Here is a 16,603-nt window from a genome sequence, read left to right as displayed (position 1 = left end):
TCCAGCCTCCATCAGAAGCAACAGACAACCCAAAAAAAAAAAAAAAAAAAAGAAAACGAACCAACCAACGAGGATGGAACACGAGCAGCAGCCAAACCACCGCCAGCAACGAGCCAGCGGAACAAAACGAGCAAAACAGCCAGGAACACCATCCAAGCGCAAGCGAACAGCCGAGCCGACGGCCACCGACGACCAGCACGAGCACCCCGAGCAGCACAACCAGCACCACCACCACCACCACCACACACACCACCACACACACCCACGCCCCACCCAGTCCCACCAGCAGCAGCTCATCACAAACCAATTCAACCACCACCACCACCATGTCCATCCCCAGACACAGCCCGCACCCGCAGCCCACCTCCAGCTCTCGATCATGCCCACTGACGAAGACTTCCCGATGATCAGATGCGGCTGGAACAACTGTCGCCAGGGCTTCTGGATCCTCGAAGACCTCATCGATCATCTCGTCGGCGAAAACGGTGCGCAAGAATCACAAACTCTCTCACACACACACACTTCATCTGCTCATTCTTCTCGCCCACACAGGCCACGTCCCGCCCGATCCGACCGCGCCCAGAGGCCAGAAATGCCCCTGCGAATGGGTCGGCTGTCCCAAACAGGGCAAGCCTCAGGGCAGCAGGATGGCCCTCCTGGTCCATCTCCGAAGCCACACGGGCGAGAAACCGTTCCCGTGCTACAAGCCAGGTACGTACGTCCATAGAGAGTGAACCCCGAGAGTCTGGCTAAAAACTCCTGCGGGAATGCAGAATGCGACAAGACGTTTTCGCGCACGGATGCGCTGGCCAAGCATGTCCGGGTCACCCACGGCGAGATCCTGCCCACGCTGCGTGGATCGACGGGCGACAAGCTGAAGACGAGCACGAACTCGGCCGTCAGTGGGGGCAAGAAGGGGAAGGGCGAGAACGAGTCGGAGGGGGAGGAGGAGGCAGGCCTGGGGGAAGAGCTGCCGGCCTCGTCGAGCAAGCCGCTCAGCGACCCCCCGCTGCTCGTCCCCGCCGCGCCCCTCGACCAGCCCAAGCCGCCCGCAGAGAAAGACTTGCTCGAGATCATCAACGAGAACGGGAAGTGCTTCGACGAGAAGATCGACGCCGACCTGCGCACCGAGGAGGAACGCAAGTCGCTCGAGGAGCTCCGCTTTAAATACCCCTCCGTCGACTTCAACTTCCTCGAACTCGTCGTCCTCAAGGCCAAGATCAAGTTCGCACTCGGCGAGCGCGAGATCCTCAAGGCCGAGCTCAACGTCCGTCTCCCCCTCTCCCACGGTTGCATACACATCCCCTGACTGTCGCTCTCTTTTTTTTTCGTAGTTGGTGCAAACGAAGGAAGAGAGCGTCAAGAAACAGAAAGATGCGTTTCTCGACGAGATCATGCGGTTCCAGATCGGGTACGCCCCCCTCCTCCTCGAAAAACATCCCTCTCTCTCTTTTGCTGACTGAGGGTTTTTTTTTTTGTGTGTAGGCCGGAGTCGAAGGAGCTGTGGCGGTCGACGATCGATAATCTGGACGCACTCCCGTCCCCGCCCGCCTCGATTCCTGCACGCCCGAACCACCACCACCACCACCACCACCATCCTCATCCTCCTCACGACCAACAACATCCCCCGCCTCCTCAGCATCAGCAACAGCAGCCTCCTCAACCGTACCACCACCACCATCACCAACAGCCCCATCCATAAACCCTTCCCTCTCCACAAACCAAAACCCACCAGCCACTTTCCTAATTTTATTCTCATCTTTGTAGTTCTCCTTCCCAGCCCGCGCTTTTCTCACTGTTACTGTACATACACTCTTCTCTTTTTGTTGTTGTTGTTGTTGTGTTTCCCCTCTTGTTGGATGGCCGGGCTGAAGAAAATAAGAAAAGCAAACGAAGGTGCGAATAGGCTGCTCCGGCTTGGTCTTCCATGTCAGATCGATACAACAAGCCATGCAGGAGGAGAGTGCGCGCAGTGGGGAGTGCTGACGGCGTGAGGAAGAGTGTGCAGCGTATCAGCGGCTTGGACGCGTGATCGTGGCCGTAGACTGCGGGCTGTCGCTGTCGCTGATCCAGGCCTTCAACAACAGCTTGATCGGCCTGCGCGCAAGGGAGGCCCGCCGAGCAAATGCAGCACTCTCGATCGGCTTCTCCACATCCATCCAGTCGTCGAGAATATAGATCCGGGGCACGCAGCCATCCGTTTCGGCGCCCCGCACGCTCGATCACCAATCAGCATTAAGCCTCCGCCACCCCGATCCCTCTGCCTTCCAACAAAAGAGCCTGGCTGCAAGGTCCTTTGCGGCCCTCCGTCTTGCGACTCGACGGGCGGCCGGTGGGCTCCACCGGGGCCGGATTGGATGCAAGCTCTCTCACGCGGGACCCAATCGGAATCCGGATGCCCTAGTCATGAGGTACGTCTCGTACACTCGCAGCGCAGTTTGTAGTAATCAGGCTCCCTTCTGACTGGTCGCAGATGTCAAAGGTTACGCTCCGTTCGCAAGACGAAACCTGCGGGGCCCGGTTGTGCGCAGGCTCTCTTGGTATGCGTGATGCCTGGTGAGAAGGCCAGTTGAGGCGTCTGGAGATATAAAGCCAGCCCGAGAGCGCCTGCCCCACGCAGACCAAGCTCACTCACTCCTCTCCAGGCTCTGCCCAATAAGCGTGCGAGTCATTTCTCTTCCGTACACACAACCGGCCTAGTATACGTGCAAGCAAGATGAGGATCGCAGCGCTCGGCCTGATCCTATTCGGTGCGCTTGGCGGCTTCAGCTGGGCGGCGCCGGCGATACCGCGGCTCGGCGGGGCGCCGTTCGTGGCGGGGATGGTGGTGTTCTATCCGGGCGGGCCGCTGATCGAGAAGGCGATCACGGAGCCGCGCGAGGTGGGATGGATGGTCCGGGGGATCAACCCGGCGCTGCGGTTCCTCAGCGCGATCGGCCGCGCCGCCCATCCCGGCGAGCTCATCGGCGGCCTCAACGCCTCCACCAAGGCCCTCCAATCCTGCTGTCCCCGGCTCGCCGAGCTCATCCTCAGGGGCTTGAATCGCATCCGCAACCAGGCCTCCGATGACCTGCACGCCCAGGTCAACCTCGCCGCCCAGCGCAAGGCTTTCAAGGACGCCCCCGAACACTTCCTCTCCACTCGCCTGAAACCTTCTCCTGGATCGCCCCATCATCCCGACATACCGGCCGCCAATACCAAAGTTCCTGCCCAAGTAGCAGCGGCCGCTTAGCGAAAACCAGTCACACCACCTAAATGTGTACGCCGCTGACATCCTCACTGATCATCTCCATCAGAAAGCTGATTTGGAAATGCTGCAATGGATATTTGGGAACCAGATTCCGAGGTTTTTGTCGGCGTCTAATATAACCATTGCACCCATTATCCACTGGAAAACATACTCTACAAATCTTTCTCCCTTGGCTTTTATCCCTCCCCATTTCTTTGGATATCTTAGGGCTGTTTGTACAGATTTATTTGAAAAAATAATGGATAAGCCTCATAGATCCAACTTCCAAAAAGGGGTAGGATCTGTTCCTCTTTTTGATGATCAATGATTCAGCACACTATATTCACACATACACAACCAATGTCGTGTTTATGTTTTGTTACAGCTAAAAATAGCAGATCTTGGAGAAATATACATGATCATGAAAGAGGTGCAATGCAGATTGGTTTTTTTCTTGTCAATCTTGCAGTGCTGTTTGGCTGGCACTGAAGGACTTCCAATCCTGTCAGATCTGTTGCCCGGGCAGATGATTATTGAGAACTGTCTAAAAAGAAGATTGATGTGGTCGTTGAACTGGATCTGGAGCCGGCCCCAATGGCCGATCACACAGATTGAGAAGGGCCCAAAGACTCTGTGGCACATTCCTAGGAACCAACAATGGGTGGCTATGATACCAGTGACATAGTGGTAATGTAACAATGTCTCTTGTGTTACCCTTATCATTACTGGTAACAATGGATAGTTACAATACGCTAAGATAACTCCGTTATTCACGTAGCGTAACGCTTGCCAATACTACTCTCAGGAATCATTGGTATCAGTAACCACTGGTTTTAAATTTTAAGCCCAGGCCCGTATTGCAAAAGGCCATAATTTCTGGTGTGTTACTCGTGTTACTTAGTAACATAACACGTTACCCACTGGATAACAAGAAGAAGAGGGGCACATAGCCCCCTCTGACTATTATATTTCCCAATATTGCCGGCGGATATATTTGTAACGGATGTCAAATAATAAAACCATCTCAGTTGCAATATCACAATGCATTTCTGTTACAGTCAACGGGAACATTCGCCGCGCAGCGGCTACCCGCTATTTCCAGGGACAACTAGCGATAGCGGTAGCGGGGGACCACAATTTTCAGCGTTAGCGCAGCAAAAATATCGCTATGCCAAACAAGACCTCCGCGTAGCGCAGCAATGTTTTGCCGCTTTCGCTACGAAATAGCGCAGCGAAAGCGCCGAGTTTCTCCATCTTTTGGTTGCTTTTCCAGGGCTGCTTGGCTTGTTCTATCTGCTTTGGTCTCATAAATTGCACAAGAGATATTCACAGTGAAAGGGGGCAAGATACGCATTACTGAGAGGAACAGCCTGGAGTGAACTGGGTATCATGGGTTTGAAATGTCATGCTGACGGATTGAAGACCGGGAAGGCTGGTAGTGAGAGCATGCAACATTCAGGGAGAATAAAAGAGAAGGAAAACAGGAAAAAAGGAGAGAGTGCAAGCCGACAATGTTCATTTTTTCCCCAACTTTTCTAGCTCTGCTTTTATCCTTTGATAGTCCTTTTGGCCGCGGGAGTCGCCTTGGTATTCTAGGAGTTTCTGGAAAGATTCCGAGTTCTTGTTGAGCGCATTATCCGCCCGTTTGATGACTTCGGAGGGAGGGGTACCAGTAAACAGGAAAAGGTCTTGGATTACTCTCTTTTTCTCATCAGCCGTTTTCCGGTTGAAATTTCTCAACAGCTCTTTCATCACTTGGCCTGTCCGGGATTCATACATCGAGACGCCCGCGCTGTCCTTGTAGGCCCTCAATGGCTTGATGTTCAATCCAACGCTTCTGACGTTGTTATCTTCACCGAGGTAGAGAATGTCGCTGAGCTTGGGAGCGATGTCGTTCACTTGTTCAGCAGTGAGTTTGAAGTTTCCACTCGGGTCGAAGAAGTTGAGGAGGTCGCCAACGTCCACGAGATCGATATATCCATTATTGTTAGGATCCCCTTTGGAAATGAGAGAATTTTTCCACCAAACTGGATGTCTCCGATTGAGTTGCTCTAGGGACCAGATGTATCCTATGTCACGTGCTCGATGTTTTCCGCCGAGATGGCTATCAAAGAATTGATTTCCGAGCCAGGAACATACTTCTGCTCGATCGCGTGGATTAAGAGCCATATACCCATTGTTCTTATTTTGCCACAACCTCAAATTATCGGTCGACATTGTCATTGGTTTCTCTGGCCGGGTTGTTAAAGCCAATAATTGTTCCAAAGCTACGGCTTGAAGAGCAGGTCTGCCTCTAAAATGTTCTTCGAGGGATCCTACTTTGGCATGGGTTGGCATGTGAAAGTAGCCGTGGCTGTGAGGGGGATATATTGATGAATCTCTGCCGACGGTGAAGTGATGTGGAAGAGATGGTGCGAGCCTGCGGCCTTGGGCTGGCGAAGGAGCCAACTGATCAGAAACTGGCAAGCGAGGTCGGACGACGTAGTATTCGCCAGGTGTTTCAGGTTGAGGGGCGACACTAGGACCTAGCAGGCGAGGTCGGACGATGTAGTATTCGCCAGGTGTTTCGGGTGTCGTTGGCTGAGGGGCGACTGTGACCATGCCGGAAGCTGCTGAAGAAGCCATGCCGTCAGTGAAAATTGAGGTTATTTGCACGGCGACGAATGGATAAGATGATCTATATTGTGTATGACCAACCTGATGCGTGGACTAGGCCACTGTGGGCTGCTGGGGGACCCGGGTCAACCACATCGGCGAAGCTTAGAAACCTAGGAACAGGCTGCGGGATGGCTTGCGAGGACCTGGAGAGTGAGATAGCAATAATCGTGAGGGACAAGAGAGTGGATACCATTCTGGTTGAGGGCTCTGCTGCTATGTGTGGTTGGCAATGGGGGTGGGTGCCCGGCACCGAACCCGGAGTCCTCTTATAATACTCAGCCACCAATGCCCGAAACACCAGAGCTCTGACAGAACAACATAGAAATCATCGATGCTTCGAAAGATTACTTAGTGTCACTTCAACTGTGGCTGACACAAAGAATCAGTGGAGACCTGTTGCCTTGCTTGCGTAATTCAGCTGGCACACGCATGCAGGTACACAGCGAACCGAGTGGGGACCGCCGCTGAGACGAGACGGCCTGACGAGACGCGTATGACTTTCATTCTGATGCCTGGCAAAAGTAACTACGCGGCTGAATGGCCCTTTAAACAGATTTGGGCAGACTTTATATGTATGCACATGAAACATCTGTTGAGGTAAGCTGCAAGTTCCAAGTTGAAGCCGTAACACGGAGCTCATCCGGGCAGTTAGAGCACTGCTCAGATGATTAAAATCACTTATCCATGGACTCCAGTGCCACTCGGCTCCATCACTTAACTCGGGCTTGACGAGTTTATCAGGTGCTTCGATTCTTGTTTGCCTCAACAAGAAATGGCCACCTAGCGGTCTCACCGCCAGAGCATTGTAGCCAATTGATCAAAAGGCTGGCACCACGGGTGGCAGTACTGCTTGAATATCGGAGCGTAGCAGGAGGCTGTGGGGTGCGGAGAGCTCAAAATGAAACGGTGCTGGCTTCGGCAGACCCGCTTGAAACCGTGCTAGCTCCGGCGGACTTACCGTGAATGCTCATTACCTATTCTCTTACCCTGTAGAAGTAGTCCCAAAAGCACCGGGTGAAACGACACTATGGCTCGCCAGGAATCCACGTGCGCGAGTAGCTAATTCCCTCCTCGGAGGCAGCCATTGTCTAACTTAACCAAGTCCCTCTATTGGAGGGGGGACGCTGCCAGGGACTAAACCCTATGTCCAAGTTTGGGCTAACAGAATCAGAACTTTACCGGGCAGCAAAGGTTTGGGGCCCAAGATCAAGGAGAATCTCTCCAAAGTTTTCTGGATTTTTGAGGGCCTTCAGAACCCCTTAGGTCTGTTTTTTATGACTATCTGTGGTCCGCTTCATCCTATACACAGTTCACGCTGTACAGAATCCAAACTAATGATGGTACAAGGGACATTGCACATCAATAAGGCGGGGTGGGGATAGGTGGGTATAGTACATGGATGGGGAAGACTTTGGTCATCATGGAAATCCAAACAAGGATAAAATTGGGCAAGAAATGGATGGCACCAGGGGAGATTTCAACACACTCTCCAGAGAGTGCCATACTATATATGCCCCTTTTCTGTAACTGTGCTGGATGCCTTTGATGAAAGAAGTGTAAGAATCCAAGTTAAAGACAGTTTCACAGAAACTAGGTTCATGGGTTTGGCCTGCAATTTTCTCAAAATGCCTGCCGGCCTCCTTGCCACTGAAAATTTTAACCCCCAAACCCCAAAGGGCCTTGGGTTGACCCCCCAGCCGGTGTGTGAGCAACAGGCAAAAAGGGGCCGGTAGACCCCCCTCCGCCCAGGAAGTGCTGGGAGGGAGAGGGGCCAACAAACATCTTGTGCCTATGCAAGCACAGTAGGTCACAAGATCACTGGTAAATTGACTCAACAAGGGGACAAACAGAAACGCCCTCCCCCAGCAGATTTGTAGTCTTCCTCAAACCGTTGCATTCACACGCCAGCCACAACAATTCCAGCTACAGTGAAAAAATCCATCATCCACCGTATGCAACCAGACCCTACCGTTAGCTGCCAAGCTGAACCCGTATCCACCAACACATTACCACACTGTCACAACTGTATCTGCTGCATCACCATCTATTCTTGTGACGGTTGCCGCTAGCCCGCACCACGTCATCCACTAAGATTCTTGGTTTGCCACTCCGCAAGCGCCTTCCCCCACAAGCTATTAAGTACATCCATACCAACGCTCCTTACTCAATCCCGCACGCTACCCCACCATTTTTTCCAAATTGCAACCCCAAAATTTTTTGTTTATTTTGCTACTTGTGCTTGCGTAGAATATTTCTACAAGGTATGTTTGAATCACCTTTTTTCACTCTTTGTTCTCTCAAACACAATGAATGTGTAAAAACCTGTTGATATGACTCCTGCTGTTCTGAGAGGTCTTCAGATCCTTTTGGTGTCCAATGGATTGAAATTACTGTTGGTCCATTCACTCCATGGTCAAATAAGCCCAACTCAGAGATTGATGATGTCACAGAAAGGGATTTTCTCAGTCATGGTTAGCATTGACTATGCAGTTTGCTCTCATCTTGAGCTTCCACCCACCCCAGTCTTCCTTTTTTAACAGCATTACCTTCAATCAGTCAAGTTTGGCCAGTTGTCACTGCATTCTTTGGCTAACAAAGGGCCAAATGGAGATTTTTCCTTGTTTGTTGGTCTTTTGGGCACTGGCAAAACCAAATTGTCTGCTGACCCAGCTGGCATGCTCATTGGCTATGATGAACCTGTGTGGTCTGATAATGTAAGTCCAAACTTGCTTTCAAGCCAAGTAAACACAAGCTCCTACTTGGCTTGGAATTCCCATTTGCAGGGCGTTTTCAAAATTGAAGGCGGATGCTATGCCAAATGCATTGGCTTGAGTGCGGAAAAAGAACCAGATATTTACCAAGCCATTTGGTTCGGAGCTATCCTTGAAAATGTTGTTTACAATTGAGACTCTAGAGAGCCGTGCTATGACAATGCTAGCATCACTGAAAACAGGCAATGCACTTATCCCATTGAGGTGAGCTCACTTAATTAGAACAGTTGATCAAGCTGCAACTGCAATCTGAATGCATTCCCTTTTTTTGCAGTTCATTCCAAATGCCAAGATCCCGTGTTTGTCAACTGCCCAGCCCTTGAACGTTGTCTATCTCACTTGCAATGCATATGGCATGTTGCTTACTTGCACCCAAGCCCAATACTGGTTTTTGATGGGGTACACTTCCAAAACCCCTGGAACTGAAGATGGTTTTACCGATGTGAGAATGAAAGCTGGTTAGTCGGTGGAAATGTCCGCTGACCACCTTCTTCAAGAATATTAGTGTCCGGGCTGTGTGATTGTTGGTGACTTGGCCCCGCATTGCTACTATCCGCTAGTCTTCAGCGCTCCTCTCTGAGCCTGATCTATAGTGTAATAATCTGCAAGTGAATAAAGCTCCACACTCCATAAGCACAGAATCCCCAAGTAAGTTCCGAAAGTAAAGATAAGGTCACAAATATCTCTCCTAATACTCTAGTACTTCCGTGAGTTGTAAGTACAATAATGAGCAATCTGTAAGATGATAGGATAATAGGATAATAGAAGAAAAAAATCCGCGAGCCCCCTTTTCCCGTCCTTCCCTCCAAGCACATCACCATTCCCACCCAATCCCATACGTCTGACACTTTCCCGCACTAGTCCTCCAGCTCCGCCCGCTCTTCTGCATGTCACTCTCCCAGACTCCGCTCCTCTCCAACGCTTGACCTCCCACCGTCCTCTGTCTAGCCCCCGCCAGTCGGTCTCTTGTCACCGCCTCCACCCCGGCTCCACCCGCTGGTGGAAACCGCTTTGGCTGTTGTGGCTCACCTGCTGACGCGCCGCTGCTACCAGTCCACGTGTGTAGTCCGCTGCAGTCCAGCTCTGTCTTTTCTGCTCCAATCCAAATACTTGATCCGAAATCCGCGATCCACAATCTGTGCATTCTGGTCCGTGTGTGACTTTCCGTAAGCTTTTCTAGCATGCTTTTCTGACATCAACCTCAGTGCTTATGTCACCGGAATGCACTCTGCCTGAGCCACTCAGTGGATTCCCGCCCACACTATCCCCAAGTGGACATTCTACCACACTCCCCTATATAAATCACCACACTGAGTAAGTTCTTGACACTCCAGTGGAAAAGCAGTAGTTGGCCCCTTGGATACTAGATTAATTATTGCTGAACTTGTTCACACAGACCTACACCAGCTTTTTCCACCTGCTTTGGCCAGCCTTTTGTAGTTCTTCATCCTTTGAAATATGTGACCATGTTGGCTGAAAGAATGGACAAGGTCCAAGCCAAGTGCTGGCTTATCAACACTGGATGGGTACACTCCTAATTTTGCTCTTGAGTTAGCATTGGGCTCAACTGATTCCAAACAAGTTTCTAGGTTGGAGGCAAATTTGGAGTAGGCTTGCAATGCTCTCTCAAGTACACTTGCAAGCTGATCAATGTGATTCACAACGGAAGCTTGGCAAAAGCCAAGTTTGAAAACTTTGATGTCTTCAACCCTTCAATCCCTAAGAGTTTACCGGAGGTCCCCAACACAGTGCTCAATCCAGCCAAGGCCTGGAAAAACACCTCTCCTTTTGAGGCCAATCAAAAGAAGTTGGCTACAATGTTCAAAGACGCCTTCAAGAAGTACAAGAAAGAGGTCTTGCAAGACGTCAAAGACACTGGCCCTCAAGTCTAAGAAACTCCCCTTGCTTCCACACTCATGAACTCTCTCCTGACAAACGTACCATCAACTTCAGTTCAAAATAAAGTAAAAATCTTGTTCATTAGTCATGACTCTGTTGTACAACAATCTCACAGTTTTTTCCTGGGACTAGATGTTTGTTTTAGTTGCAGCCCAATAGTCTTCAGATGTTTTACACTTCTGTATTTTTGGTACATGGGCAGACCAGTTGTAGAAATTAGACTTATTGTTTGCATTCCCCAAGCTTTTAAGCACATCCAGGGACCCAATCTGTTAGCCTCTCATTCCACCACAAGAGGAAAAACTCTTGCACTCAATTGTGGCTTGGTGGCTCGGGCAAACTTGTTTGGTTGGAACTTGCATGACTCAGGAGAATGATGAAGAAAGGTCTTATGGCACAGGAGGGGCCAGAAATATTGTGAAGGTGCTCATGTAGACTGCACTGATCATTGCAGTCAACGAAGTGAGACGGGAGTCATTCGGCGGTATTTTGGACAAGAACATAGAGCTGGCTGAACATGTTCGAAAGACAGAAAGAAGTGGTAAGTGTGTTTCGGGCTCGGCAGGCAGGAGAGACGCTCTCCCCTCTTTCAGAGGGCGCCCGCGCTGCCCGCCGCTTGCCCTCTGAAACGATGGGACTTGTGTTAAGTAGCACTCCGACCCCGCCCGGCCCGCCGTTCCACCCTCAACCACTTCGATCCGAACACGATGATTCTCTGCGCGCTGGTGGCCCACGGCACCAAAATCCTCACCGAACACACCATCGACTCCACCAAGAACTGACGCGGGGACCCTTCGGGACCCTCCGTTCAAGAGGCAGTTACTAGGTCGGAGTGGGAGTGCCGCGCACGGACAGGCGCAGATCTTCAGCCTTCAACCCGATCGAACCTTGTCTAACCTTCAACCCGATCGAACCTTGTCTTCCTTCGACGGACAAATCAACCAACCAACTATTGGCGATATCATCGTAAATGGCATGACCTTTCTTCACTTGTAACATCGATGAGCGCTGATCACTCGCTCTCTTCAACACAGCCCAACCAGTCTTGTAGACCGCATTAGCTCGCCAGCAAAACCTCAGCCCACCTCTCCCCACCCACGATGGCCACACCGAGCGCTGGACCGGACGATGCGGATAATGGATCCAAGCAGTCATTCTTGGAACTCGCCCGACGAACCCAGGCGGCGCGAAATCTAATCATCAAATCTAGGGCCAAGATAGAAAGGCATCAATCCGAAGAGGCTTACCTCAAAAAGCCGCTGAGCAGCACAGTAAGGAGCTCAACCAGATCATCCACAAAGAACAAACAATAGCAGATAAATTAAAACAAAAACTCAGAGATGCAGGGCATGTAAGCAAAAACTAGTCATGATCCACAGCTATGAGATAACTGCTTGCTGACTTGCTTTTTCTTCTTTCTTCTTTCTTTCTCCTTTCCAGACTCCTGTAATGGAAGAGCCATAACCTGCAAAAGTTCCACCTGCGCCAAAGGAAGCCAGATCAACTGGTATGGGTTACTATACACAAAAATGGAAAGGGCTGCCATTCTGGAGGAAATAGAGAAGTTATGTGTCTCCAAAAAATCACAAACACTCAACTCTGTCTTTGAACCACAAACAACACTTCAACTAATTTCAAATGTTTCTGGCAAGTTGCCCTTAAGAAAAGAAGAATTAATCATCAAAAAGCTACAAGAATTGTGCCAGAATCCAGACAGTGTTGACAACACCCTCTGGATTCTGGCACAATTCTTGTAGCTTTTTGATGATTGATTCTTTTTTTCTTAAGGGCAACTTGCCAGAAACATTTGAAATCAGTTGAAGTGTTGTTTGTGGCTTGGAAAGACAAAGACAGAGTTGAGTGTTTGTGATTTTTTCAGAGACACAGAACTTTTCTATTTCCTCCAAGATGGCAGCCCTTTCCATTTTTGTGTAGCAACCCATACCAGTTGATCTGGCTTCCTTTGGCGCAGGTGTAGCTTTTGCAGGTTGTGGCTCTATTGTTTCAGAAGTCTGGAAAGGAGAAAGAAAGAAGAAAGAAGAAAAAGCAAGTCAGCAAGCAGTTATCTTGTAGCTGTGGATCATGACTTGCTGAGAAAATTAAAATTCTTTATCCCGCATTATTAGAATAAGACTCAGTATAACCTATTGGGAGAAGATTTATGATTACTTATTCAAAGGAATGGGTAATAGACTATATGTCAGACATGTGTAACAAGGCTGGAACGCTGCGCTGCGCTACAAAAAAGCAGGCTTTGAGCGCAGCGCAGCGGGGAACCGCTGCACAGTCAGCCCAAAAAGCGGTAGCGCAGCGCCAGCCCTGCTGTGCTACCGCTTAAAATAGCGGGGGCCTGCTTTTTCCCCAACCCAAAAAGCGGTAGCGCAGCGGGGGGGCACTCCTTTCAGCGCCGCGCAGCGGCCACCAAAGCAGCTGCACTGCACTTTTTTGGCTGGCAGCTGGGGAGCGCTACGCGGCCAGCTCAAAAAGAGATAGCACAGCAATGGTTCCGCTGCACTACTGCTGAAAGTAGCGGGTCCCTGCTTCTTGCCAGACCCAAAAAGCGGTAGCGCAGCAGGCAGGGCCACTACTTTCAGTGCAGCACAGCCGTCACCAAAGCCGCTGCGCTGCGCTTTTGAAGTGCAGCACTTTCACCCTTGTGTGTAATAATAATCCAAGTTTATTAAAAACACACTCTCACAGAAACTAGGTTCATGGGTTTGGCCTGAAATTTTCTCAAAAAAACCCCAAAGGGCCTTGGGTTGACCCCCCAGCCAATGTGTGAGCAACAGGAAAAAAGGGGCCAGTAGACCCCCCTCTGCCCAGGAAGTGCTGGGAGGGAGAGGGGCCAATAAGCAACTTGTGCCTATACAAGCGCAGTGGGTCACAAGATCACTGGTCAATTCACTTGAAGAGGGGACAAACAGAAACACCCTCCCCCAGCAGATTTTTAGTCCTCTGCGAACCGTCACCTTTGCACGCCAGCCACAACAATTCCAGCTACAGCAAACAAATCCATCATCCGCCGTACGCAACCAGCCCCTATTGTTACATGTATCAGCGGCCAAGCTGAACCTGTTACCACACAACTGTATCCGCCGCATCACCATCCATTCTTGTAACGGTTCCTGCTACCCCGCACCGTGTCATCCACAATATCAGGCACCCTCTAAGATTCTTGGTTTGCCACTTGGCAAGCCTCTTCCCCCAAAAGCTATTATGTATGTCCATACCAACACTCCTTACTTGACCCCTGAAGGAATTATAGCCGGAGGCAAGCAGAGCGGGCGGAGGGAAAAACATTGGCTTAGCCAATAGCAGACAATGTCTGAGAAAAGGACTGATGAAACTTACTCGAAGGGGCTTAAGTGCCTTTGTAGATAAGACAGAGTGTGGGCTAAAGTGCGCACAAGGAATCAAGATGGTCAGGACTGATGTCTTTATTCCTGTGTAGTCTTGTAGTTTCAAATAGACTACATACAAGGTGTTTGAGTTGTGGGTGCAGGCTCAAGAACACAATGAATAGGGAAGAAATAAATGCATAAGGGAAAGCTAACATGTATGTGACAGGCTGACAAGAAGAAAGGAGAGCGGAAACAAGTTCAAATTCCAACAATCCCCCACACCACCCCACCATTGTTTCCAAATAGCAACCCCAAAAATTGTTGTATATTTTGCTACTTGTGCTTGTGTAGAATATTTCTAGGGTCAGCCTAAATGCACTCCAAAAATTTACTTCATGCACTCCAAAAGTGAGTTGATGGACACTGCCAGCATATTTGGCTGGGTTGAAGTCATCCCAGTTTAACTGGGATGCACTCAACCAATTTAAACTTGGTTGATCTCAACCAATTTAATATAAACCCAAGGGGGATACCTTGGATTTATATTTCATCAGTTCAGATCACCCAAGTTTAAATTGGTTAAGTGCATCCCAGTTTAACTGGGATAACCTCAACCCAGCCAATTGTGCTGGCAGTGGGAGCATGCACTCCAAGAAAGTTGGAGTGTGGGCCCCAGCAAGCCAAAGAAATTGGAGTAAGCCACCATGCACTCCATTTGCCACCAAATTCAATGAGTATCCCAATAGTTCACTCCATACAATTGGAGTGCATGGACCCAGCACTTCCTTTCTGATATTTTTCTCCCTGAAAAAGGAGTGCCCCTTGCACACTCCAGAATCCAGTGGAGTACACTTGATGCCATCCATCAAGTGTGTATGTACACACCCCAATCAATGACCAACCATCCATTGGAGCACACCCCTTTGCTTGACCAGTCATCTCGTCATGTGAGGTACACACCCCACTCTATGGTTAGTTGTGGCCTAGAGTGACCATACTGCTCAATGGCTGGCCATCAACAGACACATTCCACTCAATGGCCGGTCATTGGGCAAAGCACACAACCCGCTTGATGACTGGTCATTGAGCAGAGAACACACCTTGCTTGATGATCGTCAATTGAGTGCACATCACACTTGCCGGTCAACCAGCGGGGTGTGCTCCGCTTTATGACCGGTCAACCAGCGCCTGTCTCCAATCAAAAATAACCTGAAATCCAGGTCACCAATTTGCTCAAACGTATTCCTCATAGAGAAACAAAAGTTATTAGTTTCTTGTTGGATTCCAGTAAAATAAATGCCAGCCTCATGAGGGGGCTCAATAAGAACTCTAGGGTGCTTGGCAGGTGTTGGTTGCATTTCTAATTGCCCTACTCTCCCATCAAATCCTTCCATGAAGCCTTCAAACAACCCCCAAAGATGCGCCATTGACTCATTTTGTGAAGATTGAAATTGGAGGAGTTTGGCATGAAAGACATCTTTGATGTTTTTGTTGTTGGCCTGTAAATCTTGAATTTGTTTTTTTTCTTGTCAAGCTTGAGCCTTTAACAGGGAAATTGATGCAGCTTGATCTTGAAGTCAAGATGATTGAGCCAAATTGTTAACTCATAAATCCAATGAAAGAGCCGCAACATCCTCATCATTTTGCTCAATTGAACCCGTACCGGCACCACTTGGTCCCGCAATTGGGGTATTGATACTGGGAACTGAAACCGCACCAATACCACTTGGTCCTGCAATTGGGATATCAATACCGGGAATAGGCAAATCAACACCAGGAATGGGTTGGGATGAAAAATTGATAAAAGAAGGGGAGTTATGATTGAAGGGGGACAGAGAGTTGTTGGAAAAAAAATGGAGAAGGTTGAGAGCGGATTGGAACCAGAGCCAAGATTTGGGTTTGTGCTGGAGGAGATGGAGTAAACCTTGGAGAAACTTTAACTGGAGTTATTGGGGAGATGACAGAGGGTTCCGACATGCCAAAAATTTTATAATATGTATATATATATATTATTCTTTGATGATTGATATATAATTGTGAGGACTTGGCTATTACCCAGTTCGCTATGCAAGGCTATGAAACTATCCAAGAGGATAGTTTGCCAATGCTTGAGCAATAACTAAAATTATAGTTCTTATGCGTTCACAATAGAATTTGAATTCACAATGATAATGATGATTTTACTGAGTTTTTAGATCTCTCGGATACACAATGGTGATAGTAATGGATGAGATGAAAAAGAATATATCAATGGAGAAAGAAAGGAAAGGAAGGGAAGGAAAACAATAGTCAGACTGTCAAACAAAGATAGTAACATCAGAATCCAAACCGGAGCACAAAATCAAAGCATGTCATAATGAATTTGATCACAAATTAATTTGTCACCATAATTAATGATCGAAAAGGTGCATGACAACAGCAAATGGAACTTCTAATAAGCAGGATGAATAAGATCGTTGCCTAACAATGAACAGGTTGTTTCAGGTACACCAGGGAAAAAGAATGATCACTTGCCAACAAGTGACATACCAAAGTAGAAAGGGGCCTTTGTACTTTTTGATGTCACTTGCAGACAAGTGATCATTGTTTTTTCCTGGTGGTAGGGGTCCAGCAAGGATTGGAAGTGCAATGTGAGCTCTGATGCCCAAACAATATTTTTGGACATATCTTGAACAATGGAAAGATTGATGGTGCATGTGTACAGG

The 16,603-nt window shown here is 49.1% G+C and overlaps 5 protein-coding genes across 5 annotated transcripts; 4 read left to right on the top strand and 1 right to left on the bottom strand.

The window, feature by feature from the left end:
• Positions 1-73: 73 nt before the first annotated feature.
• On the top strand, positions 74-1,702 carry PtA15_13A228 (uncharacterized protein; the record flags this gene model as incomplete). Its single annotated transcript, XM_053162405.1, has 6 exons — positions 74-181; positions 278-485; positions 553-711; positions 774-1,267; positions 1,335-1,411; positions 1,486-1,702. The coding sequence occupies 6 exons, from the start codon at positions 74-76 to the stop codon at positions 1,700-1,702; spliced, it is 1,263 nt and encodes a 420-aa protein (XP_053026384.1).
• Positions 1,703-2,716: 1,014 nt separating this feature from the next.
• On the top strand, positions 2,717-3,232 carry PtA15_13A227 (uncharacterized protein; the record flags this gene model as incomplete). The annotated part of the gene is made up of 1 exon (XM_053162404.1): positions 2,717-3,232. The coding sequence occupies one exon, from the start codon at positions 2,717-2,719 to the stop codon at positions 3,230-3,232; it is 516 nt and encodes a 171-aa protein (XP_053026383.1).
• Positions 3,233-4,744: 1,512 nt separating this feature from the next.
• On the bottom strand, positions 4,745-6,080 carry PtA15_13A226 (uncharacterized protein; the record flags this gene model as incomplete). Its single annotated transcript, XM_053162403.1, has 2 exons — positions 4,745-5,841; positions 5,927-6,080. 2 exons carry the CDS (start codon positions 6,078-6,080, stop codon positions 4,745-4,747), a joined length of 1,251 nt encoding a protein of 416 aa, XP_053026382.1.
• Positions 6,081-8,562: 2,482 nt separating this feature from the next.
• Positions 8,563-10,550, top strand: PtA15_13A225 (uncharacterized protein; the record flags this gene model as incomplete). Its single annotated transcript, XM_053162402.1, has 6 exons — positions 8,563-8,601; positions 8,671-8,756; positions 8,841-8,862; positions 8,933-9,089; positions 10,066-10,184; positions 10,248-10,550. 6 exons carry the CDS (start codon positions 8,563-8,565, stop codon positions 10,548-10,550), a joined length of 726 nt encoding a protein of 241 aa, XP_053026381.1.
• Positions 10,551-11,657: 1,107 nt separating this feature from the next.
• Positions 11,658-12,535, top strand: PtA15_13A224 (uncharacterized protein; the record flags this gene model as incomplete). Its single annotated transcript, XM_053162401.1, has 2 exons — positions 11,658-11,828; positions 12,530-12,535. 2 exons carry the CDS (start codon positions 11,658-11,660, stop codon positions 12,533-12,535), a joined length of 177 nt encoding a protein of 58 aa, XP_053026380.1.
• Positions 12,536-16,603: the final 4,068 nt, after the last annotated feature.

Source organism: Puccinia triticina, chromosome 13A (assembly GCF_026914185.1).
Source record: "Puccinia triticina chromosome 13A, complete sequence".
Lineage (NCBI taxonomy): Eukaryota > Fungi > Basidiomycota > Pucciniomycetes > Pucciniales > Pucciniaceae > Puccinia > Puccinia triticina.
Note: the sequence above shows the minus strand (reverse complement) of the source record. Positions and strands in the feature narration are given on the sequence as shown.